The 27,303-nt window shown below is 33.4% G+C and overlaps 1 protein-coding gene across 1 annotated transcript in view; it reads right to left on the reverse strand.

Moving 5' to 3' along the window:
• The window catches only part of LOC118195909 (histone-lysine N-methyltransferase EHMT1-like), a 115,657-nt gene that overhangs the window by 60,352 nt on the left and 28,002 nt on the right, over positions 1-27,303 (reverse strand). Inside the window, exons 4-7 of the mRNA XM_035367249.2 lie at positions 25,895-25,968; positions 18,903-19,022; positions 8,541-8,684; positions 874-1,082 (exon numbers count right to left, since the gene is read on the reverse strand). Coding sequence (XP_035223140.1) covers positions 874-1,082; positions 8,541-8,684; positions 18,903-19,022; positions 25,895-25,968 — 547 coding nt within the window. The remainder of the gene's footprint in view (positions 1-873; positions 1,083-8,540; positions 8,685-18,902; positions 19,023-25,894; positions 25,969-27,303) is intronic.

Consider the following 27,303-nt stretch of genomic DNA (forward strand, 5'->3'; position numbering starts at 1 on the left):
TCCTTATTCTATATTAGTTTTAAATTTTTACCTTGAAATCTTGCCTAAAATCAAATGGCGAACCCTAGGCGTGCCCAGACCGGGGTCATCAATAATCTAGGACAACTGAGAGTCTGTATTCTTTGTTTCTCCACATCTCATCGGTCAGTTCATTGACAACAATGCTCATTTCAATACTCTTTTCGAAGCTCTATTTAAGCAGTGTGCTACTTTGGGCACACCCACAGAATTAAAACGATAAGTGCTATCTTCACGAAATTTTACTTGTGTACTCCTCTAGGCCTAGACTGCCTACCCTTTTTTTTTTAATCAAAACTCCGATTTTAAAAGGTAGTGCGCCGGAAAGGGTTAAAGAGTGGGAAAGCATATTATTAAAAATAAAAATTATGATAAACTGTTCAGAACAATTACACAGGCAGATCATTTAAAGAGATTAATTAATTAAATTAAATCTAGTCAAAAAGAAAAATTAATTAAATCTAGTCACAAAGAAAATAATCAAAGTATGGTTTACATTTTAATAAAACTCTGAATTCAAGACAAAAATGTTAAAAAACAAAAGATTCTGGAACTTGCTGAAAAACCTATATTCTCCACAAAAACCACCACCACCAAAAGAAAGTGAAAAAGACACAGAGAGATAAAAACAAATTTTTTATTTAAAAAATTAACTACAAATTATGACTAACTATGAATTTAAGTTATATAAAATTACTTATAAACCATTAGAATTATTAAAAATTTAAAAAGAGCATTTGTTAAATACAAATTTTAACCATTATTATTAATTTACATATTATTCTGAAATAAAACTTAAATCTCTTCTTTTTACCACATAAAATAAGTAGTAAAAAGAAAAAAACTCATACTTACAAAGATTCAGCACTTGGCAACTGACTGAGGAAAAACGCAGGAGGGCTGGCCATATGCATTTCAAGTTGTACACGCTTCAAACCTGCTGTTGCTCCACAATGCAAACAGAAAGGTAAAATACCTTCTTCTTTGGACTGACACTGTTCGTGATATAAATGTATTATTCTCTGTTTGCTGCTCTTCTTAGTTGCACACTGCATGAAAGATCCCTGTAGGAAAACAATAAAAGATGCAATGGATTATTTGGCTAATAGCACAACACACAACAAATATTAGGCTTAATTTTAAGCCACATATCTAGGCTATTACACAGACGTAATTTTTTTCTCTCGCCCTCTTTTTTTTTTTTTTTTTAATTTTTCAAAATAATACAAATCATTCGACATTTCAATTGTAACAAAACTACTGTTATTCAATGTAATATGTGGTGAAACTATGGTAATTTTATGCATTTCCTTCCACATAACATTGGCTTTTATTTGCATTTTTATAAGAATTTCATATTTTTGACTATTAATTATATTTTTTATTTCAGACATAATTCACATATTTTTATTCTTTATATACTTAACCGAAAAAGAAAATTCAGATTCTAGCTAAATAAATAAAAAATAATAAACATTCATTTTTCATTGTTATTAATAATTAGCCTGTTTGTCATTAATTATTAGTCTAAATGAATTACTAATTAATTAATTTCATGTTTTTGATATTCAATTACCAGTCAGAATGTAAACTAAGCTGCTAAATGCTGATAATAACTATGATACCTGATAAGCAGAACTATTATAAAAAATGATAAAGTACATAAAAAAGGAATAGTCTGTTTAACTTATCAACTTTTATGGAAGGATGTACTCAAGCGTACTAAAATTTGAAGAATATTATACTCATAAACTTCAAATACTTTTCTGAATTAACTTGAAACATTCTTCACCATATAACTTTGAAACAGCATGTAGCCAATAATCAAAATCGCAATAACAAACTTGTATTTAATGTACATATATTAAAAAACTCAATCGATTTCAAGGGCAGCCAAAGATCCCTCCTTTTCAGGAGAACGAAATTACTAGAAAGGGGGAAAATAAAGCATCAGCAAAGGAGTCTCAGAAACATGTGGCGTTATCAGCACTACACGTGGTCATAACTGGATTTTGAATCAGAGTTACATTGGCCACCTACTTTTACCGAGCCAGGCTATCTGATCAAACATATAACACACAGACTAAAATGGAAAAAAAAAAAAAAAAATCAGCGAAGTCAAAAAAAGGGAGCGAGGGGCAACTGCACCTTCACATACCAAGTCTGAACCTTGAATCCTTCGAGGTTCAGATTTGGTGCATGAAGATGCAGTTACCCCTCGCTAGCTATTTTTTTACTTCGCTGATTACTTTTTTTTGTGTGTGTGTGTGTTTTAGTCTATGTGTTATATAGACGAATTTACTTTTTCCTTACAAAATGCAAGAAATGGGTTCTATTAGTCGAGGATTCTTAGATAAACATTTCTTTAAAGATAGCCAGTGTGTACATACATATTTTTTTTTTCTTATTTTTAAAATTATGCAGCTGTTGGGATTGTTTTACTTTTTTCTTTCTTTTAGATAATAATAAATATCAACAATAAGATAAGAATAAACATCAAGAATGATCATAATAAACATCAAGGAGTTAAAGAAGCTGCCCCTTTTTTCTGCTGCTAAATTTAAGGTGACCGGTGCATCTCATAAATTGCAAACCTGAATTTTCCTTTTTTAAGATGCCTGCAACACCAATCTTGAAGCCTACTGTTACTGGTGCATTCCTGGCACCAAGTTTTAAGCAATTATACAGAGGAATTGCATTTTCTTTTAAAATTTTAATAACTATCTGTGCTATACTAAAACTTGTACAATCTTCTTCTAAAGTGGGGACAGAAAGGAAACTACATTTAATTTCTGAAGACTGGTTTTAAACAAAAGGAACAGCAATTGTGTACAGTTAGGCACTAGTATTATTGTTTCCATCTGTTAAGAGGTAGAATAGAGCTGTTTTAATGCAATCAATAACTGAAAATTATATATTTTATATCCATTTTTTAACAACTGCAGTTGAAGTTGTTTTTATTTTCATTAAAACATTTTTCTAAATAAAGCCACAGCATGATCTGATGCACAGGGTTCATACACATTTCTGCACATGGAAATTAAGTACTTTTAAGGACTTTTAAGGACCATTAATGAAAAAAATTAAGGACCTATCAGCCAATAGGAGCTAAAAAATTCAATTCAATCAGCTTATATCTGAATTTCATTTTTGTAATAATATTCTAAGAATAAAATAGATCTGTAAGTAGGATGCATTCTTATTAAACATAACTTAAAAACAAATTTGAGAATGAAATCCACATTATAAAATTTATCAAATAGCATTAAATATTTTACACATATAATAGTTGGATATATTTCAAAAAAGATCGGGGACATTTCATTTACATTTTATTAACAACTCTATGCTGATTTTTTTCTTTTATGTCTCATTTTGCCATGTACTTACTCAGTCTAGAGGTTTAGTAAATAGCAAATAAATTTTATGTCAAATGGCATAGGTTGAAATGAGAGATAAAATCATAATGAGCATGATTTGTAACAGAAGATTAGTTGTTGCTAGTGCAGCTGCTTGCCGAGAGACCTGTTGATCAGGAAAAAACCTGAAAGCCTGTTGTAGGTAAGGTATTTCTCCCACATTTCTTGGCATGTCTTCATGGTGTGTTGGTTTGCACACTCAGCTCGTATTTGAGAGGTCCACGGTTTCATTCCCAGGGAAGGCTTTGCATATTTTTCATCTTTCCTGCTTCCAAAAAATACCTAATGTCTCAACAGAGGGGCCCAAACTAAAAGGGTGGTGGTCCGAATTCTCCTCACCCTGGATTTGGCGATTGGATCCCCTAAAACCACAGTCACCTTTGAAAAGGGGGAGTATATAAGGTATTTCTCCCGCCTTCTTGGCATGCCTTCGTGGTGTGGTGGTCTGTACCCTGGGCACGTATTCCAGAGGTCCACAGTTCGATTCTCGGTGAAGGCGCTTTTTCATTTGTTCCTGTTTAAAAAAAATCCTAATGTCTCTACAAGTGTTGTAACTTCATATAGCGTTTCTAGGATTGTAACCTGGTTAATATACTTTAAGGTTCCAATAAGCCACTAATATAGCAGAGGTGATAAGTTGTTTTGTGTTATTTTAAGTCTCACTAGATGCAAAGAATAAGTTTACAATAGTTTTTACATTTTCGTGCCGTATCTTGCGGCCACAGTAATGATTAATAAAAAGCAATAACTTGCATAGATAACTTTTAGAGTTGAGCAGTTATTTATAAATAATTAAATTAGGTAGTTAAATACCCTCAGTCGTTATAGATTTACATGACCACTATTAAAATCACAATCTAATAACATTTCACAGTTTCAAATACATGTAATTTATGACACTGATTCTTAATCAGTATTAGGATAATTACACATTAAAAGTTACAAAACAAAATATTTATGAGTCTTTTTAATTCGTAGTGTTCCTAGACATTTTGGCTAATTTATATCAAATTTCTTCTCTTTAAACATCTTTTCTAACAATTAGAAATCTGTTTCAATACACAAAACAAAATTCCCACTAGTTTCTGCGTGCTTTATCTCCTAACTTGTAGTTTCTCAACAGTGTACCTAATGAGGTTTTACATGATCTGGTAAAAGTTAAATAGTCCAAAACCTCTGATAGATTGAAATTTAATCAAAGGTGACTCAGTAATTTTATTGTAGTAACAAATTCAAATATTATCAATGATAACGCAAAGATGAATAATTACAAATTATCAGATGTTGCAAGAACTAAGGCAACATCCAAGTGGAAGGCAAAAACTTCCTGTCTTACAATCCAAAAATATCAGTTTAAAAACTATCTGATTTGCGTTATGGTGAGGAAACGGAAAGGGAAAGCTATAGTAAACACTAAAATTCTAAACAACTGATTAATTTGCATATGTATTCAGTTTCTTTCAATATGTTTCCTCTTGACTTCAGAATTTTTGGAATTAAAGATTCCTGTTATTCTAAAAAACCAAAATGCATTAGAATATAAAGAAAAAGCTGCTAATTTTATTTCTTTAGTAATATGAACATTCAGAATAAATATGAAATGATATGTGGTAAGGCTGGTTTGAGCCGATGAGGCAGAATTTTTAGATTTTAGTGACCGAGCAACAAAATCTAGAAATGGCAAAACTTTTAGAATTTAGGACAGGGACTGGGAGCAGAATTGAGGAGAGCTTTAAGCAGCAGAATTTGGGAAGGCACTAGGCCGCAGAATTTAGGAAACACAGAGATTTCATCAGTGGGGAAAAGGCCCAGCGCCAGCCCTGTGTATGATCCATTGAGACGTATAAGGTGAATCCTTTTAAATTGTCAGTTTTCAATTTCTTTATTAATAAAAAAAATATTTTTTTATAAATGACTGCCCAGGTGAAAAGATTAGAAACATTTTTGGTATTTTCGATGCTTGTGTCTAGTAAAAAGTTGAGAAAATAAAGAGAAGATAAGCAGGTTAAGAAAAAGACTTCTAGCATCAGAAGTACAACATTCAAACATTATATTTTCAGTGTTCTTCCAAAAATTCTTCACAATGTATGAAATTCATTATAAAATTTCTGTAAAATACATCCATTATGTGTTAATACAATGAAGATATTTTTTATTTCTTCACGTTTTAATGGAGCCTTCTAGAATTGTGGGTCTATAAATATTGCCTTCAAATCCTTCTAAACTTTCCAAGTTGCAATGTCTAAAATGCTAAAGAAAAATTAGCCCTACCAATTCTGTAATAGAAAAAAGGCCAAAAATAGTTTGTAAAAAAAAATTAGTGGACAAAAGTGTGAAATTAATTTTATAGAGAAAACTGATGCATATTCTAATAATTCTGAAACGATTACATGGGAAAACTTTTTACCATGAAAAAATTGAAAAGAAGAAATTTTTAATTAATTACATAGCTATTTTGCTTTTTCTATGAATTGTTTTGTTAACTGCGCTTTATAACATTTATTATCTTGCTTATTTTTCATATTCAAAATACTGTATAATAAGTCACCAAAACAGAAAGTAATGTCTCTTCATAATATGACAGCAAAAAAATATTTTATTTTATTTCCTAAATATAATTGCAATATATTACCATTATTTTGGTTAAATTTATCAATGTTTAAATATTTTTTTAAAAAATCGACGAAAAATTCCCAGATCTCCGAATTAAAAATTTTCTATAGAAAGTGATATTAAAATTGCCGAAATGCTGATAAGTCACCAAATTTCGAGTCATTTTATAAAAGAATTCACATTCACAAAAGCGGAAAGTTGTTTAAGAGCTCTTCATTAGAAAAAAATGAAATAATTTTGAAATGCTTATGTTTCACTTCTTGCTCAGAAAGTCCAAGTACCCCACCCCTTTATATTAGAAATAGGAACAAATTATAACCCATCAACTCATTCAAAAGATAATCATATTTATCAGTGAATCTCCAAAAATATTCCTCTAAAATGATAATTCATACTAAAAAATAGTAGTTGTAAAAACAAGACCGAAATTTCGATGATTAAAATTAAGGACCTTCTGACGATTTTGGCCGAAATTAAGGACATTTAAAGACCAAAAATCGATTTAAAAACATTTAAGGACCTTTTAAGGACCGTACGAACCCTGGATGCAGTGGTAAGCTGTGCTCCAGTACAAAAGCAGAGAACAGGCATTCTGCATTAATAACTTTTTGAATCTTTGTTTTCATAAAAAATTTAAATTTTTCATTTTTTTCAATACAATTCAGGTTGTCCTTGTATTTTTGGGTATGCACACATTTCAGAACATAGGCCCTTCAACCATGCAAAATCAAAAAATGGTGATGACAAACGGTACACATCGCAAATGTATTACATTTCCTTGATGAAATAATAGAAGGAAAGTCATCTGTGAATGATTTTTGAAAAGTAATGAGTATTTTACTTATTTCACACACATAACTAAGATAAAAGATTGTAATTCCTTAACTATTTCTTGAAAGCACAAGACACTGTGCTCAGTGGTAAGATGAACAAAATAATCTCAATCTTGCTTTGTATTCGTTGGCATATGCCAAATGACATGCAGTGGCATTCAGTAAATGGAAAACTGGAATGCAATGTTTCGGACACATATGCTTCCACTCACAAAGCAGAAGCACAGATGTCTTACAGATGCAACGACTTTGGTATTCTTCTATATACAATATAAAGAAAAACCAAGTACTTTCAGATACCCAAAATCACTTTGTTGGGTTCAAATAACGACGCATTAAAATAAGCTACATAAAAATCATGAAAAATTTAAGAATAAGAGAAAGTCAGGAGAAATATGCTGTAAATCAGGATGACAGGAGTATGTTGGAAACTGGAAGTCTCTCATCTAAATCACGAGAATTGGCAAATCTGCAATGATAGATAAAACTTTAATCCTGAAACACACATATTTGTAGAATTTTTTCAATGCAAAATGAATGAGTCAAAATAGTTAAATAAGTTATATGTCAAGCTTCCATACAGACAAAAGGCTTCAAAATTTGCTTCTGCAGGAGATTAAAAAATATTGTAAACATTTGAGATGCCTTTCCAGATCCATACAAATAAAGATGAAATGTTTACAAATAATCTAGCTTTTTACTTTCCTATACACTTGGAGTTGTAGGAAATAAATCATCTGTAGAAATACAGGAAATACTATCACCACTAATACCTCTCCAAAGTTTTGAGTGAGCTATCTTTCTGATTCTTGAAAGTAACATGACATAATGTAACATTGTTTCTTTTTTAAGTAAGCTATATATTTACCATGTCTTTTTATTCAAAATTAGCATTACTTGCTATGATCTGACACATTACTTTTAACAGCCCAGGAACATTCAAGAATGTTTCTTATGCAAATTAATGTTCACTTCATCTCTATGTCATTTTGTCTTATAATTTTTACACAAATGCTCTAATTTTGGATAGCAAAGAAAATCTATATATTTATTTTGCAAATATCATTAGTAGTAAATAATATTTTGTTATTAAAAAATTAGAACAAATATAAAAAATATATTTGCATGTTTAGCATATTATGCAATACATTTAAAAATCACATCATAAAAAAATTGTTGGAAGAGCAATTTTTAAAATTAACTGCTTTTATTTATTGTTAGGATTAATTATAGTTGATACTAGCATGATTAATCCTTTTAAATGTTTAGTAAGAAATGATAAATATTACAGAAGTCCAGAGTATTTTTCCATTAAAAATTGATTACATACATAAAATTATGACAGAAACTTGTCAAAAAACAAGCTATTTATATATTTATGGTCTTTCTGTTACGATCTTAGACAAATTTCATTGTCCAGAGAAAAGAAGTAAAGTTAATTTTAGTTCAAAACAATTTAATTGCATAAAAATGTCAGTAATGCAAATAGTTCACAGTAAACTAACAGTTTCAGATACTATTATCACATGTACTGATTTCACTGTAATTATCTTCCATAACATTTTATTAATTAACACTATGCATTTGGCATTTGAAAATTTATCTTATGTTAAATTAAAATTTTATAAACAGATAATATTTTTGAAAAGAATAATACCTGAGAGCAAAAAAGACCACAGTATGGACAAGAATGATGATGCTTCAATCTCCACAAATGCATTTCACACATAATAGTAAACGGAATTTTTACAGAAGGGCGAACTAACCGTGGAGTCACGACAGGATTAGAACACCCTACAAGCTGAAATATTAAAAATAATTCATGATTTACACATAATGCATTTTCAACACAAAAGATAAGAGAACTATTTTAACCACTGCCCTGATTACTCCGAGTTATCGTGGATTCGTATACATTGTAATTAATTATTATTCGGTGAAAATTTGGTGGTAGCAAAATTGGTCAATATGATTTATTTTATCATGTTTTTACTCAGCCTGAAGCTTAAAAATACTCTGATTTGATTAACAGTTTGCTATGTTTTGTTGGAGAGCTTTGCCACTGGATGGCAGGACTAGACACGTGCTTTGCCTGATTGTATATACGGCGGCTGCTGGATGAGTGAGGATAGTTACATTGCAAAAGAGTTTAAAAAAATGGCGATTGCATGCAAAAGTGAAACCACTGGTGATCTTTTTTCAGATACTCATTATGAAGAGGCAGACTCTGAATATAGTAGAAGTTATTCTTCTGTAAGTAACCTTATGGAAGACGAGGTCACTTGCACAAGATAACCCGGGATAGTAACTTCATGATAAAACTAGATGATTCTCACATTAAAAATTCAGCTTAAAACCTGCATAATTATGTTTTGTTTCAGTTTCTTATATTTAATAATGGAATAAAAAATATGATGATCTTCTTCAGTTTTTTTCAAGAAACAGTAAAGTGACTTGAAACACATTCGTAAACACTAATTACTTACTCATATGTGTATGTTTATTTCACACAATCATCTCTTGCTAAATTTTCATTAACTATTGGAACCATCATTTGCAAAATAGAAGAAAATTTGAAACTTTTGCTTCTAGTTTTTTATTTCAATTTTATTTACACAAAATTTAATCTATAGTTTTACAATAATACTTTTCACAATTCACTTTTTGAAGCCTCAAAACTGGCATAAAAAACTTATTTTATGTTCATATAAAATAATAATCCTTATCTTGAAATAAAATTTTAATTTTTCAATGTATATTATGCAGAAAATTAACCCTTTGCACTCGAGTGGTGCCTCTCAGGCACCACTGCATGTGATGCAATAACTCGAGTGGTGCTTGAGAGGCACCATTTGAATCGATGTGTTTATTTGTGTTTGACCTAAGGAATATCGCTTGAGATCTACTTGGCCTTTTGTAGATTATATTATGAAGTGTCTGAATAGCTATAAGGATGCCTTATCTCAAATAAAGGTTGTCTTTGCAATGCTTATGCAATTAAATGTCTTATCTCAAAAATGCTTGCGACCGCGTGTAGGAATCTGTCTTCGACATCAGTTCGAACTCAACCTTCTTGCCAATCACAGTATTTCTTTCAAAGTTACTGAGCCTAATAAGTATGGAACACGACGAAGAAGTTACTTCTAGAAAAGATGAGTTTAATTTTTCGGCAATAACAAACAAAATTACATCACTGCATAGACAGCTTGCCCATGAGAACGTAGACGGAAGTGATAAAGATAGTGACGACGTTAGAGGAGCAAGAAGACGAAAAATCCGAATAATTGATAGTGAAGCTGGAAGCCAAAGTGATTGTACAGAAGAGACTGAACCTTCAGAATGGACAGTGTGCACAGAAAAGCGCCTCGAGCGCAAAGGGTGGTTAAGAAATAAAGATATATAGTACAGTCACAAACATTTAAATTGTGAGTTAAAATGAAAGATCTGAAACTGACTTTAGAAAACCTGCTTTAGCATCAACATTGGAATGCAATTAAAAATAATTATTTATACGAAATAAAAAAATCATTTAATTTTACAATTGTAGCAGCAAATTTAATCGCTAAAAATGGGCATAATGGAATGAAAATGGATCAAAACACAAATCAGTCACAGAAACTGTGACTTCACATGCACTTAAATCTGAAAGTTTTATTTTTTAATTATAGCTGTATGCTGAAAGCAGTTCGACAAGAATGAAAATGTGAAACTATGTTAATCCAGTTAAAAAAGGATGCCAAATGCCCTTAAAAATAATTCATGATTTACACATAATGCATTCTCAACACAAAAGATAAGAGAACTATTTTAACCACTTCACTTTTTTAACTCCATATGTTAAGTTAAAAAAGGATGCCAAATGCCCTCCACCCCCCCCCCCCAAAAATGAAAGTAATGTGATCTTGTTTATGTATATTGCAAAAATTATGAAATTAAAAGCAACAATCAAAATATAACTTGTGCAAAAGGTGACAAAACTGTACGGAAGTTTAAACTGCATGAGCTATTTTGATTATTGTGACAGACAACATATAACAAAACTGTATGAAACAAAAAATGTATAAACAGATCTAAAAAGTTTTCAGCATCACATATAGAAAACTGTTTGGGAATAAATTTATCTTGTAGGCTTGTACTGGCAATATTTATTCAATAAATTTGAAGGCTTCATTAGAGAAATCCTACACAAACTTTTTTGCATGTTTACTGAGTGAAATAATGTCCTACCTTGTTCTGAAATGTTTAAATAGTATCATTCTATGATTACTTTCAATTATCTATATGCTGATTCTTCTCCTCTACGGTGAAAGAATGAATAAAACAATTTACATGGGGTAAGAATACGTAGATGATGGTTCTAATGAAAGTCAGCCATTAGACTCATTCATATTGTTGCGTGCGTTCGGGTTCGTTAAGAAATGAAAGCACAAGTCCGATGAAAATGAACATAATTTATTATTATCACAACAAAAATGCTTAACTTTCCTCAGATATTCATGCAGTATTACAATATCTCACAGTAGTTATCTCTTAACTACTCAAACATTCAACAGAACTTAATTCAAAACAGCTAGAGAAAGCTAATCCACGAATTCGCTACAGTCAACAAGAGCAGTTTCCTAAACAAACTCTTAAAACAACAACGAACTGAGAGGTTTTCATGCCGCTTATATAATCTTTTAAATCACGTGCGAGAATTTTCTAACACTTCCTCGAAATCAAAAAGAGATGTTTATTTATTAAATGCATGTGCTCTTGTATTTTTAATTTTCTGGCTTAGCTTAGCTTTAATATTCATCACACGCTGCACTGCAAGGGGATTAAAACAATTTAATTTATAATTCAATTAACATTACCTATTTAAATGCCCCCTTCCCAAGGACTGCACATCCCGGGCAGTACAATCCCTGAACAGTAAGCCAAACTTACAAGTGAGGCATAAATAAAATAATAAACATTACATTATAATAACAAACAACATGAACAATAAATGCAATAACTAACCTAAACAAATCAAATGCTATCAAATACTAATCAAATACTAAATAAACATTTAGAAACAAAAAGGACCACGGTCTTACACTATTTACAATTATTTACACTACGTACTACGGCCATAGTAATGAGCTAACCTGTCGTAATGAATGACTTTAGGTTTAGAGTTTGAAGACTTACGGATCCGAACCATGACGTCATTCAGCCTGTTTAGGACTATGTACAGACCATCCCAAGGTGACTGTAATTTCAGACAGGGTCCCTTCCATCAAGTCGGATTCCACAACCACACCTGGTCTCTTTCATGGAATTGATGTTCAGTAGCTCTTGTGTCGTATCGGGTCTTTATCTTCTTCATCGACAAGTTGACTTGCTCTCATGCAAAGTTGTGCATCACTTCAAACTGAGCCTGGAGATCTTGAATATATTCCTCAGGCGATGAAAGAGCATCCAGAGGGCGACCAAACATGAGATCACAAGGAAGACGAAGGTCACGACTGAAGAGCACCTGTGATGGGGAATAGCTGGTAGTCTCATGGACAGCACTGAGGTAAGCCAGTAAAAACAGTGGTAATTTCTTGTCCCAGTCCTGTTGGCTCCTAAAAACCACTAATATGAGGTTATTAAGTATGGTTCGATTGAATCTTTTTACCATGCCGTCCGACTGGGGATGTAATGGCGTCATTTGGGTTTTGTCAATGCTGAGTAGTTTGCATAGTTCTTTGATTACTGCTGAGGTAAAATTCCTTCTCTGATCGGAATGTAACTGCAAAGGCACTCCGAACCTGGAAATCCAGTGCTGTACTATCACCTCAGATACTGTGACAGCCTCTTGATCAGGAATAGGATACGGTTCAGACAACTTGGTGAAGTAATCAATGACAACGAGTATGTATTTGTTGCCATCAGCAGTTCGTGGCAGAGGTCCCAAGATGTTAAAGGAAATAAGTTTAAAAGGCACGCCTACGGTGTAACATTGCAGCTTGCCTCGGCTGCCTTTCTTCGGTCCTTTCTGACCTGCACAGGCATCACAAGATCGGCACCACTTTTGCACGTCATACTTTCCATTATTCCAGTAAAAGCATTCACGAAATCCCTGCCAGGTCTTCATTATTCCAAAGTTATCTCCTGTAGGGCTGTTATGTAGTTCTTTAAGGACATCAGGAATCCGGGATCTTGGAAGTATCAGTTGCCATCGGAATGTCTTCCCATCATCTGATTCGAATTTCCGGTATAAGACGCCATTTTGAATGTGAAGTGAATCCCAGAGTGCCCAGTATTGCTTTGTTGTAGGATTATAGATAGAAATGTCCTGCCATGTAGGTTTTCTGTTTGATGATTCCATTAAATCAATTATGGGCTTAATGTCACGGTCTTCCTGCTGGTCTTTCCTGACTTCATCACTAAATGGGTCTGGATCAGCCAATGTTGATGTCGTAATTTGTCGTGTGACTGGACTCAGCAGCTCGTATTTTGCTTCGACCCTGGAACAATATCAGCAGCTTTCTGGGTAAGGTCTTTTAAACAGGGTGCCGGTGTTTCCGTGTGATGATCCCTTGCGATGACGGATATTGATGTCATATTCCTGGTGTCTCTGTATCCACCTGGCTATTTGACCCTCAGGGTTCTTGAAATTTAAAAGCCAGGTCATTGATGCATGATCAGTGCGGAGGAGGAATTTTCTGCCATATAAATAATGACGGAAATGCTTTATGGCTTTTACTATGGCAAGCAACTCCTTCCTGGTGACACAGTAACTCCTTTCCAGTTTAGACAGGCACTTGCTCCAGTATCTGCGTCAAGAATAAATGGTCTGTCGAGCTGATACGTCAGGATTGGAGCAGATGTTAAAGGTTCTTTTAAGTTATTAAATGCATTTTCGCATTCTTTTGTCCACAAGAACTTTTGCTTGCTCTCTGTCAGCTTGTTAAGGAGTCTTGTGATGGAAGAAAGATCCTTCACGAATCTCCTATAGTAGGTGTAAAGCCCTAGGAAGCTTCTCTGCTGATGGACATTTTTGGGACGTTTCCAGGATTTAACGACTGACACCTTTTCAGAATCCGTGCAGCACACAACTTCTGCAGAGATGATATGTCCCAAGTCACTTCCTTTCGGAACAATTTGCATTTAGCAGAACTCAGCTTCAGAATGGCTTCTTTCAGTTTCTGAAGCATCTTTCTAAGATTTTCTAGATGTTCTTCAGAACTCTTTCCAACGATGATGTCGTCCAGATATATCAGACAGGCTTCGTAGGAAAGACCTTTCAAAACAGTCTCCATGAGGCGTTCGAATGTTGCTAGTGCACTACACAGTCCAAAAGGCATCACCTTCAATTGCCAAAGCCCTTGTCCTATAGTAAATGCTGTCTTTTCTCAGTCATCAGGATGTATTTCTACCTGCCAATACCCACTCTTTAGTGTTGAGAACCACTTGCTTCCAGAAAAAGTGTGTAGAATGTCATTAGTTCTAGGAAGAGGGTAACTGTCTGTCTTCGTAACCTCATTCAACCGGCGATAGTCAACACAAAATCTTGTTGAGCCGTCTTTCTTTCTGACAAGGACGATGGGAGATGCCCATGGACTTGCTGAAGGCTTGATGACATCGCCTTCTTTAATATCTTTTAACAGTGTTCGCACCTCTTCCTGTTTAGCAAATGGTAGATGTCTTGGATGTTGCTTGATTGGGAGATGATCGCCGGTATCGATTCTATGTTGTGTCAAACTGGTTCGACCCACGTCAGAAGACAAGTGGGAGAAAACAACTTGAAGATCTTTAATGACGCAATCGGCAGCATTCCTCTCTTTATCGTTTAATTGTGCATTCTGCAATAACTCTGATGTACTGCTCTCTGAGGACATGGCTTCTGGGATGTTACTCTTTCTTTCAATGCTGGTTACTGCAGCACATGCTGCAACCACTTCACCTTTCTTAATAACTCTCATCTTCTCAGTTACATTGGCGACTCTCACCGGGATAATCGTTCTGGATAGGTCGACGAGTGTTGAGGCTACTAGTACTCCTTTTGAGCTATTACAGTTATTGGGATATTCTATGATGCCGTAGCGGAAATTTCTATTTTCGGCTATGGATCCAGGAAGTAAAATTTCTGTTCTTGCCGGTATTGTGATATTGTCTTGTGCTATGATTTTGTGGACAGATTTAACTCCTTCATTATTAATTCCAAATTGGGCAATGTTCTCAGCAGCAAAATGCAATTCGTTAAAGTCCAAGGAAAAATTGTATTTCCTTAGAAAGTCTAATCCGAGTATGCAAGAATCAGTAATCTCTGTTACATATTCCGTGTGATGGTAAGCGGCACTTCCAAACGTGATGTTAACGTTTATATTTCCATCGATGTCGATCTTCTCACCGGACACAGTCTGGAGGGTAACACAGGGTGGTGTCCAGATAAGTTTGCTTCCCAGTTGTTGAGCCAAATCTTTTTGGATGATGATAAGGTTGGCTCCTGTATCTATTGTCATATTGCAGGGAAATCCATTAATATGTCTTATTATGAAAAGTCCATTACTGTCGCCTCTCACTGCAGAAATCTGAAGCGCTTTAAACTGGGACTTATCAGTATCTGGCAACCTCCGCCCAACGAGATGGCCCCTAATTAGTTTTCTTGCTACTTGCTCGGAGCAGTCTTAACATCCGTGCCCTGGGGTGTTCTGCAGTTCTGTTGTATGTGTGTTTCAGCACCACAGTTCCAGCCCTTTTACGGTCGGTTTCTTGTCACCAATATTCCATCTCAAGGCGTTCAGTTGCCCAGTTAAACCGTCTAGATGAACAGTGACTTGATCCCCTGGCTTGAGCAGCTCCGATTGGGTGGTGGTCCCTAGGAGTGGCTTGCTGGGCTGCCTCGAATTTCATGGCGTACACTAGAGCACTTTTAAGATCTTTAACATCCGCCATTCGTAGAGCTTTCTGTATTTCAGGATCCTGGATGCTGTCGATGAAGTATTGCAGGGACAGGATTTCCCTTGTTTCTGTCAGGCACTTCGCAAAGGAGAGATGGGACAGCCTTTCAACATCTGTGGCGAGTTCCTGAAGTGTTTTGGTGGGCATCTGTTGATGGGACTTTAGTTAAAGGTCTGCTGTAGTCTTTCAAACACTTTTTCCCCAAAGCACCGTATAGAGCTTCAAAGTCTAGTCTGGTTTTCGGGAAGCGCCTGCAGGATATCAGCTGCATCTGCTCTATGAGAAGCGGCGAGTTGACAGGCCTTAGCTTGGGAATCCCATCCATTCGCATTCGCCACTATTGAAAATTGTGTCTTATACACTTACCAGGAGGTCTTCCCATCATAAGTGGATAGCTTCAGAGAAGGACGACCAGCTTTAGGTAAAAATTTGAAACTATCAGAATTGTTCCTTGCCGTCGCTAAAAATTTCTTTAAAGTATCAACTTCTTTAGCAACTGCAGATACCCAGTCATCAATTTGCTATTCGATTTGGTGTTGAACAGAAGAAACTCTTTCTTCAATTTTTTTGCTCCACCGCAGAAACTCTTTCTTGAATTTCGCCAACTTTGTCTTCAACTGTATTTATTCTTCCTTCCATAGCCTCGAACTTGTTTTCTATTACGCAGATAATTTCTCTTTTCATTTCCTTTTGACCTGCTTCAATCTTTTCCTGAACAGCCTTCATCTCGTCCTTAACTGCTTCTTGACCAGCTTGAATGGCTTTCATCTCTTTGTGACCAGCATCCATCTTTCCTTTAATTGCTTTCATCTCCTCTTTAACAGATTCCTGTCCCTATCTCATTTCTTTTTTAACCGAGGCAAAGGCTGATATCAACTGCCTTTTCTTCCATCACTCTTGTTATTGGCATTCAAACCCCACTCCTGACACCAAAAATTCTTGCGTGCATACGGGTTCGTTACAAAATGAATGCACAAGTCCGATGAAAATGAACAAAATGTATCATCATCATAACAAAAATGCTTAAATTTCCTCAGATATTCATGCAGTGTTACAATATCTCACAGTAGTTATCTCTTAACTACTCAAATATTCAACAGAACTTAATTCAAAACAGCTAGAGAAAGCTAATCCACGAATTCGCTACAGTCAACAAGAGCAGTTTCCTAAACAAACTCTTAAAACAAAAATGAACTGAGAGGTTTTCATGCCGCTTATATAATCTTTTAAATCACGTGCGAGAATTTTCTAACACTTCCTCGAAATCAAAAAGAGATGTTTATTTATTAAATGCATGTGCTCTTGTATTTTTAATTTTCTGGCTTAGCTTAGCTTTAATATTCCTCACACGCTGCACTGCAAGGGGATTAAAACAATTTAATTTATAATTCAACTAACATTACCTATTTAAATACCAAATCTGTAACAATATCAAAGAATATTACTTGTGCCCAGAAGGAAATACTGAGTGATAGGTGGTTAAAGTTCAAGAGATAGCAGCAAAACTGGATCCAAAACAACACTTTTGCATATTTTATATGAACATCTCATGGACAAAGTCACTGAAAGGTGGATTCTGCAATTTTTTTCCAAAACTCAAAAACAGGAATGTGTTAATGCAATTCAAAAGCAATAGAGTGGGTTTAAAAACCTTGATATCACAGTTCAGAAGTGATTATTATCTGTTCTCCAAACTGAAATCTGACCTTTGTGGAAGAGATTTCATGATGACGATGGTATGAAAAGAGCAGTTATGGAACATTTTGAGGATTAACTTTCAGATTACTTTTCAGGGGCACAGCGCTGCTTTAAAAATGGCATGAAAAAGTATCAAGGTACAATGAAATCATAATGGAAAACAAAATATTAAAATTTTCTCTCAATTCATTTAGAATTATATCAAGGTACAAGGAGATCATACTGTAAAAGAAAATATTACAATTTTCTCTTATTTCATTTAGAATTATATGAAGCTGGAAACTTTTGCATCTAACTAGGTAGCTTCATTTTTTAAAGTATAAAAAATGCAGAACAATCATTACCTCAACATTTATAATGTTTCTGGAATTACATTTTACTTGCATTTAGGGAAAGAAAAGGTTACCAATTTTAAATTAATCTTTTATTTTATTTTGTTTGCTAAATCACAAACCATAAATTACTCAGTAAAAACTATAAAAAGCAGTTTCTAACAATTTTCTGAATTCCCATGAATTTAGGTAGAAAGGATGCAAAACAAATTAAGTAATGTTAGGCATTTAATTCTGGAACAATGCATATAAGCTATTTCCCATAAATGGAGTATCTTTGTTTCAAAAGAAAAATGGCTCACATGCCAATAATTCGGTTTAGACCAAGGATTTGGTCTTGAAATTTTTAAATTTCTGAAAAGATTATCAGATAAAAGTATTTTCTTGATTCCCGAAGGCCCTTCTCTTTACACCTAGACTACTTTCCTTAGTTTTGGACACATTCCAAGAAACAGACATTACAAGCTTATAAAAATTAGGGCAAATGTTGTTTTGTTGAATATATACAGAATTTGGCCAGCTGAAAAATTAAATATATGGTAATCCATGAAAATGTTCCTGCTATCAATAATAAAACTTGGGATTAAACAAAAACTATTCAGTAGTTTTGATTATTCCATTACTGCAGGGCTTATTATAAGGCTATTACTTGAAATTTAGAAAGCAGACATAAAATCAAAATGCTGAATTTTATGTAACGAAATATTAAAAGACTGAAATAGAAATACAATTTGTTGGCATGTAGTAGATACATCATCGAAACAGGTTTCTATATATCACATGTGGTATATCTTCATTTTAAATCCAAAATATATTTAAAAAAAAAAAAAACCTAGGATATCAAAATTATTTTTTTAAGGAACAGTAACATCAAAATATTATAAAATAATTTTCAAAAATGTATTAAATTCCAAAATAAAAATGTAAAAAGTTTACAGAATATAAATCACACGATATTTTTAAAATGTACAAATATTTAGTTTTGAAATATCTCTATATGTATATTCTTATATATAACTCCATGTCCAATAAAATTTTATGAAATCAAATTAACCCACAGAAAAATAACTCACTTTGTCATCAATTGAATCAACAGCCTGACAGAAAACACCTTCCTCTTCTTTTCCTAAGTTTGCTTCATAGGTGTCTCCTTCACAAGTACACTCTTTCACAGGTTGCTGTCTGCTATTAAACTAAGACACAAATATTTGTAAATGGAATGGTTAATGATAAAATGGAAATATAAGGTGTGTAAATAAAGTAATAAGACTGTATTTTTATCTATATAATTTTTTATACAATCAAAATTACAATCTTGCATTGTCTCCTTCGAAGTCACACAGCATTGGAGACAATTTACCAGTCTTATATAACAGCGCTGGAACTTAAGATACCAGAGTTAGAAAGCACATTAATCGTGAAGCAGCACCCTGAGATGAAGCCCTGATGGTTTTGATTCTTGGTCTCGCACACAAGGCCTTTTTTCGAAGCCTTTCAAGAACAATCTCTTTGTGTACAACTCCCTGGCTATCAAAACAGTAAATCAGCATCCTTTTGATCTTTAACTTGCTCATTCTTGCTTTTCTGAGTCTTGGTGTGTGTGCCCTTCTTGGTTTTGGCACCTCATTTCTGGATTGAACTTGAACGCTCAAAACTCGTCCCCAAGAATGACAGGTTCCAAAAAATGAGGACTACAAAAAAATCAAAACACCTGTCCCTCCTGTACCCCCTTGAAAGGTTTTTCAAAACAATTCCCTTCAACCCCCAATTCATTAATCAAAACAGGATGAATGACAATATGATTCAAATTCAACACTCCTATTATTCTGACTGTCAAGCAATGATCAGAATACAAAAGATCCCGTATTCAGGCAACATTTTCACCAGATCTTCATTCAGAAGTTATAGGCCTTTCATGTGAAGTTCATTTTCAACTGATTGCCTGCCTTGTGAAAATGTCCTAAACCAAGACTCAAATTCAAACTGGATGTAGACCAAATGCATAATCTGAAAGCAGTTGATGGGCTGTATGTTTCTAAACAAAACAGCAATAGTTTTTAACATATATATATACGTTGAAAATTTTCAGAATTAAACTTCCTACATATGGGTTCCCTCTTTTTTGATACTTCTACTAAATTTATATTAGGAGATAATATAATCAATATTTCTTTAATAAATATATATACAGTCAAAAGTCTTTAATCTAAACTCGTCGGGACATCGGCGATTCTGGATTATCGGTTTTTCTGAATTATAGATCATTAGTTTAAATCTGGTAATATGGCATGCAGAAATTATACAATTAAAAATATGAAACCGTAATTTATGAAATAAAAAGCAATTATGATCTAAAGGGTATCAAAATTTACAAAAAAAAGGTTAATATTTATTTGTTTACTTTATTAAACATTTCTTTCAACGCGCGCATGCGTAAAGCAAACATTACGCATAGTCGAAACTAGAAAATTGCAACCAGAAAACTATTTGATGTGTATTCGTGATATTTATAATGACAAGGAATTTGATTTAAATCATATCAAAGACGGAGTACATCGGGATGAAATACTCTATTTAGTAAGGAATTATAAGCCGAATAAAATAAAAACATCTGCCCTGAAGATAAGGATAATGCTGACAAATAAACTTCCAGTTCATTGCGTGCCGTGAAGTTCTTCCCCCCCCCCCGGCACAGCAGCATGAAATTGATAAACACATTTCGGAATGGTTAGAGAAACGAAGGATATGCTTTTATCCATTTTTTGCAGCAATTCCACTTTTTGTTTGATGAACATCTTAACATGCTTTCGCTTTGTAGATCCTTTGGCAGCTACAGAATTGGTAATTCTTTTTGACATAATCGAAAGTTCAAGCTTACTTTTATAAAATTGCTCTAATAGTCTGCAAAAAATAATAAGCCGGGTCCAATTAGAAGATTAAGGAATAATGCAATCTGTAATATTAACTGAAATAGATAATTAAACAATTTTAGCTTAGCTTATATCGTCAGTTATACATTAAACGCACATGCGTAAACGTATTATGTGCATGCATACAAGCATTACGCGTTTAAGCAGCGCAGAAAGTTTGTAGCTTTGAGGTCCGGATTATAGATCATTCCGAATTAAAGACTTTTGACTGTATAATGTACGTAATGATTTATCTGCAGATAACTTGATGTTCGAAGATAGCTTGAAAGTGTTGCACAAACTGAATGATGAACTTGCAAACGTGTTGAGTTCAACACATAAATTTCTGGAGACTCTTGATACATATCTTTGTGGTGATAGCAATAAGGAATGGGCCTTGCACCTTTGCATGTCTGCCGGTAAATAAGGCAACCCTAGGTAGAAGCGCAGAGATGAAAAATATAGGCCGGCTGTTCGAGGAGTAATATGCATATTTTGATGTTTTGAAATAAAGATAAGTTTTTAATGTGTAATATGTCTGCTCAAAGTTCTTGGTGAATACAGTGAGAACATTTAATGTAATATGGGCAACTAGAATCCCATAGGATCCACAATGATTACCACATTGGTGACATCTGGATTTCGCTAAATCAGGACATCTTTACAAGTACTTTCGGTTTTGACGTTTCGCCACCTCAAGACCTCCAAACCAGAAGAACTTATGGATTAAATCGATTTTTTTCCTCAAACAAACGTATTGATCATATTTCCCTTTTTCAAAGTCACTCAGCAAATTGCTGAGATTGTAATAAAGAAAGGAGCAGTTCCAACAGGAGAGATTATTCTGTTTGCTGGTATCATAGACATTTTGGAAAACCATGTAGAGAAGACAAGTGTATCAAACCTTGTTCATAGATGGAAAATGAAACCTGCAAAGAATAGAGGCAACTTGTTCTTTGCCTCAAATTTCACATCGCCTATTCATTCATGACAGAACAAGCATTTCATTCTTAGTTGATACCGGCTCTGACGTGTCCTTACTTCTGGTAAACAATTCACAAAAATGAAACTCTCCACAACAACACTTCTTGCTGCTAATTCTCCAAATATCCATGTTTATGGTAAAAAAAAAAAAATAAAATAAAATAAAAATAAACCACTTTCTTTGGATTTTAAATTAAGGTGACAGTTTACTTGGACTTTTCTTATAGCAAATGTTAGTACACCCATTTTTGGAGCAGGTGTCCTTCATTTCTTTGAATTGGTGCCTGATCTTAGAAACAAATGTCTCAAAGATTTAAAAACAAAGTTTCAGACTGTAGGCTGTGTGAAAAATGCAGATATTCATTCAGTAAAAACTGCCTTTAGTGATACATCTTATCACAAAATTTTAAAAGGATTTCCTTCCATTACTAAACTGCCAGATCCTAACCAACCTGTTAAACACAAAATTCTTCATTACATAACTAAAGGTCCACCTGAAGTTGTGAAACCTCATCGGTTAGCACCAGATCGCCTAAAAATAGAGAAACAAGAATTTCAAATTATGATGCAACTAGGGCATTTAAGACCATTGAGAAGCAATTATGCATCCTCACTTCACATGGTTTCAAAAAAGGGAACTTTAGAATAGAGACCTGCAGGAGATTATTGTACATTAAACACACAAACGATAAAATATAAATATCCTATTCCATGTTTAGCTGATTTTACTGCCTCATTGCACAGTACTAAAATTTTTAGTCATATTGACTTGATCAAGGCATATCATTAGATACCAATCAATCCCATCGACATTCACAAAACCACCATATGTACACCATTCGGTTTATTCAAAAGTACCTGTATACAATTCGATATATGCATGACTTGTCATGCCTATCCATGACTTTTCAATGTTTTATAGGCAAAGTCACACGAGATTTAGAAGTTGTTTATGCTTTCGTTAACGACTTGCTTATAGCCTCTAAAGATTTTGAGGAACATTGCAGGCATTTAAAAGCTTTATTTTTCACAACTTCAGGAAATGGACTTTGCATAATTGTTTCAAAATGCACCTTTGGTCAAACATCCATTGATTTCTTAGGTTTTCTTAGATTTCCCTCAACCTAACACTGACAGAACTTTCCAGTGTAGCTTGTATATTATGATTAAAGATGAGATTAAAGATGTTCATCTCAAGTTCAAAAGAAATCTCGTTTTCGTGTTCTTAGCGGCCGAGCGGTAAAAGTCGCTGAACACTGGTACTTTGATCCGAGGTTCGAATCCCGCGACTGGGCTGGCTGCAAGGGCGTTTTCATGGTTTTCCCCATGTGTAATGTGTATACAAGCCAGTTTCCCTTAGAAAGTCCTCCATGAAGGCATCCCTCCCCTTAGGCAGAGAGCCCTCATGTGCTTTGCCATAATTAAATACACCACCGTTCTCGTGTTCAAGATTCATCCTTACCATTAAATTGGAATGAAAATGCTAAACAAGCCTTTATTGCTGCCAAAAATGCCACTGCTCAGGCTACCCTTTTGAGACACCCTATTCCTAGAGCCCAGTTAAGCATCTAGGTAGATGCTCCAGACGTTGCAATAGACGGCACTCTTATGCAGCTGTCTCAGCAAACATGGGAATCTATAGCATTTTCTCTACGAAACTGAACAAACGTCAATAGAAATAGTGCATGTACAATATGGAATTATTTTCAATTTATTCTGCAATTAAGAAATTCTGACACATGTTAGAGGGAAGAAATTTTCAAATTTATATGGACAGAAACCGTTAATATATGCTTTTAAGCAGAATCCTCACAAATGTTCACCTCAGCAATTACGCCATTTAGATTTTATTTCTCAGTATTCTACTGATATTAGGCATAAGTAAGGATCTAAAAACATTGTTGCTGACGCTCTCTCGAGAGCTAAAATCGATTCCATTACAAAATGTCCATTTTGAGATTTAAAAAATGTTCCAAAGCTCAACAGCAAGATCTGGAGGTACAAAACCTTCTCAAAAACAATACATCATCTTTGAAGCTGGAACTTAAGCGCGCCAATACTTCGACGGTAACATTCTTTGTGACATCTCTACTGACGTTCCTCATCCATTTGTGCCAAACTCCTTTGCAGACTATCTTTAATCATAATCTATCACATTCAGGAATTGCAGCTACTATGAAACTCATTTGTTCTCACTATGTATGGCCCGATATGAATCGTCGTATCAAAAGTTGAGTGAAATCCTGTGATTCTTGCCAACGATCGAAAATAATCAGACACACTAAAATACCATTGGGTACATTCTCTCTGCCTGATGCACGTTTTTCACAAATCCACATTACCTTATAACCGTTGCCATACATGATCGTGTCTTAGTTAAAAATGATATGAGGCACTTTTAATGTATATGCAATTAATAAGAGCATGTGTACAGAGGCTGTTCGCACATTTCTTAGACAATTTTGCTTTCCTATTAAAAAAAAAAAAAAAAAATCGTCTGAATTTTTCTTAACTGCAGCTATATCTTTGAACATATAAATTATCATCAGCTACTTGACAATTTTGTTTTCAAGCAAAATGGTGCTTTTAAAAAGTGATAGTTGGAAGGCTATGTTTGTGCCCTTTCCAAAGAAAATTATTTTTATCTAGCTATTAAAAAATGCTGTGAAAACCATGATTTTTCAATATCTATAGCTACAAAAGTAATATTGTCAACAAGAAAGGGGGAATGTCAAATTTTGGCTTCAAATGAAAAAGTTATTCCAAATACATATCCAAGGAAAAAACAGAATTTTTCAAATGTTGCAAAGGTAAGATTTTTAATGTTAAAATTCATTAAGTCAAAGGACAGATGCAAAATCATTAAAATGCTCTGTGTCGACTGTAAACAAAGTGATAAATGCCGATTTGAATCTTAAAAAGGCAAAAATATGTATGTACATTGTCTTTCTCCATGACATATCGGTAAATACGCTGCTGAATTCTTTATAAGAAGCATTTATTTAGACAAAAATGGAAAATATTGTCACAACGGATTAATCTTTGGTGTATTTAAGCGACTGCAATAATTTTTGTCATCAAAGAGAAGAAAAAAAAATCTTAATGTGGTTCAAAGAATCGAAAGAAAGTTTTTCTAAGGGATTTTTGATTGCTGCAGGTTTTTCATATAGCGGCAAACTAAAAAAAAAAAAAAAAAAGAGAGAGAGAGAGAGAGAGAGTGGAGAAAAATGTTAAGATCAACTTTGCATATTATCAGGAACATATTTTTTGCCCAATTTTCAAATATGAAATACCTTCGCTTTACCGACATGGCCATTGATCAGTAGAACTGCATTAAGACAAAGCAAGCGGCCACACGTCAAAAGCCAATGTTAATTTCCTGGAAAAAGTGGAACAAGAAATGGGTATCAAAGCCATACTTTTCATTCGTATTCCTACTAAATCTACCATGGATTTTTGTACTTTTGGACTTTTAAAAAGCAGATTGTTCAAATGTCAACCTACAACCCTCTTTGGACTTTGGAAAACTGTTCCACATGAAGCAAAACTTTTAGATAAAATATTTTTGTAAATACAATTGTCTAAAAAATATGTGAACAGTTTCTGTATGGATGCAACGATACACAGCGACAGCCATATATGTCTCAAATGAACCTGTGCATGCATGCCGAATCTTAAAATAACAAAATTGGACAGAACTTTCCAGTGGAGCTTGTATATTATGATTAGCATTAAAATTAATTTACCACTAATATTCTAGTCATAATATTTTAAGCAGAAATAACAAGTCCTTGCTTACATACATTTTCTATACCAAACTCAACTTTGATGGGCAACACTTACCACGTATTTAAATGAAAAGAAAAAAAAAAAAAAACATTTATTTTAACTTGTTTAAAAAAAATAAATAAAATGAAAATGATGATATTTATGCATTCATTTGCCTTCATGTTTGTATAGAATTGCTTCATTGCAAAAAAACATAAATTTTATGTGATGTTTGAAAGTGAATCATCAAGTAAAAGGTTAATGTATACATTAAACTCCTCGATTTCAATTACGAAACAAAAAGTATGATTACATATATTTACACATGTAATAACATAATTAAATATATTTATTATGTTTTTTTTATTTTTTATTTTAGGATGAAAAACAGAATAAATACTAACAATGCATTCAATTTTCGTCACTGGGCCCTTCTTTGCTTCACTTCGTGTTGTAGATTGAAAATTCTGTATTATATCTACAAGAATAAAAAATGCATATGTATCAGATGTAATAATAACAAATAATAAGATGACATTTTAGAATTTAGAACATTAATTAAAAAAAAAAGATAAATTTAAACAAAACAGGAACAACAGTGTCTTTGGCAAAATAAAACACTCTCCATGCTATATTTCAGTAAACTCAAATACATTTTTAATAAAAATCATTTAATAGCTCATTATAAAAACAACATTCAGTAATGTAACTAATTTTACATATGCATTGTTTCTAATAATCATCAACACATTCAGCTAAAATTACTTATTACAAGTTTTACAAGCACTAAATTTCTTGGTAGCTGTAAACTGATGATCATGAAATTTGATAGGATTACTTAAGATTCATTTTGGCAAAAGTTTGAGGAACAAATTGCTCATTATTTAGTTAGATAATACAAGGTTTAGATATAACATATAATTCTGGAGCCCTAAATCAAATTCCTTTTTAACCCTTTGCGGCGCACTATACGTTAACATCGGAATTTCAACAAAAAAAGTTGTATGCAGTCTATTTAGTTCTAAAGGAGTATACAGGTAAAATTTTGTAAAAATTGCACTTGCCATTTTAATTCTGTGGGTATTCCATGAGGTGGAATACTGCACTGCCAGAACTTTTAAAAGTACGACTAAGCAAGCATTGCAGTGAAGCACAAAAATGAGTAGAAGCGTTTGTATAAGAATGAAAAAAATTCTGTATTATGGCTATATACATGCATACTTGCCAACCTATGACACTCAAAAATCAGGAGATTTTTCACAATGTTAAAAAGACTTTTTAAATGATGAAAATATAGTTTTTGATAATGAATTAAAATAGTAACTAATTCTTAAATGCAAGCAACACAAAAATACCTGACACATAAAAAATATTTTTATTACTTGCATCGTTTAAAAAAAAAACACTTTAATCAGTTTTTGTACAAATGTTATAAACAGTGGCAGAATTTGCTTTCTTTAAAAAAGAAATTTCATAATTTTGTTCATAGCAATTGCCGTGTAGGCCTGCTTTCGCTAAAAAAAGTTTTTCTAATTTGTCATCACTAATATTAGATCTAAATTTAGTCCTTGTTTACCCAACAACACTGAAAATCCTCTCATACTCTGCATTACTATGGGGAACTGTCAAGATGGCCAACATAATTCTAGACAGTTCACTATATTTTAAAATTCAATCAGCATCTTTCAGTTTTCCAATTAAACTCCACTGGGTGTCAGCCCTAGCTGATTTTATAACTTCATCCAAGTTTTCTAATTCTAAACTGCTGTTATGCAGTTGTTGGAACTGTTTCAATTTTTCCTTCCTCTTAGAA

The sequence above is a fragment of the Stegodyphus dumicola genome, chromosome 2, assembly GCF_044657685.1.
Source record: "Stegodyphus dumicola isolate Sdum_Otavi_A_Nest chromosome 2, ASM4465768v1".
Taxonomy (NCBI): domain Eukaryota; kingdom Metazoa; phylum Arthropoda; class Arachnida; order Araneae; family Eresidae; genus Stegodyphus; species Stegodyphus dumicola.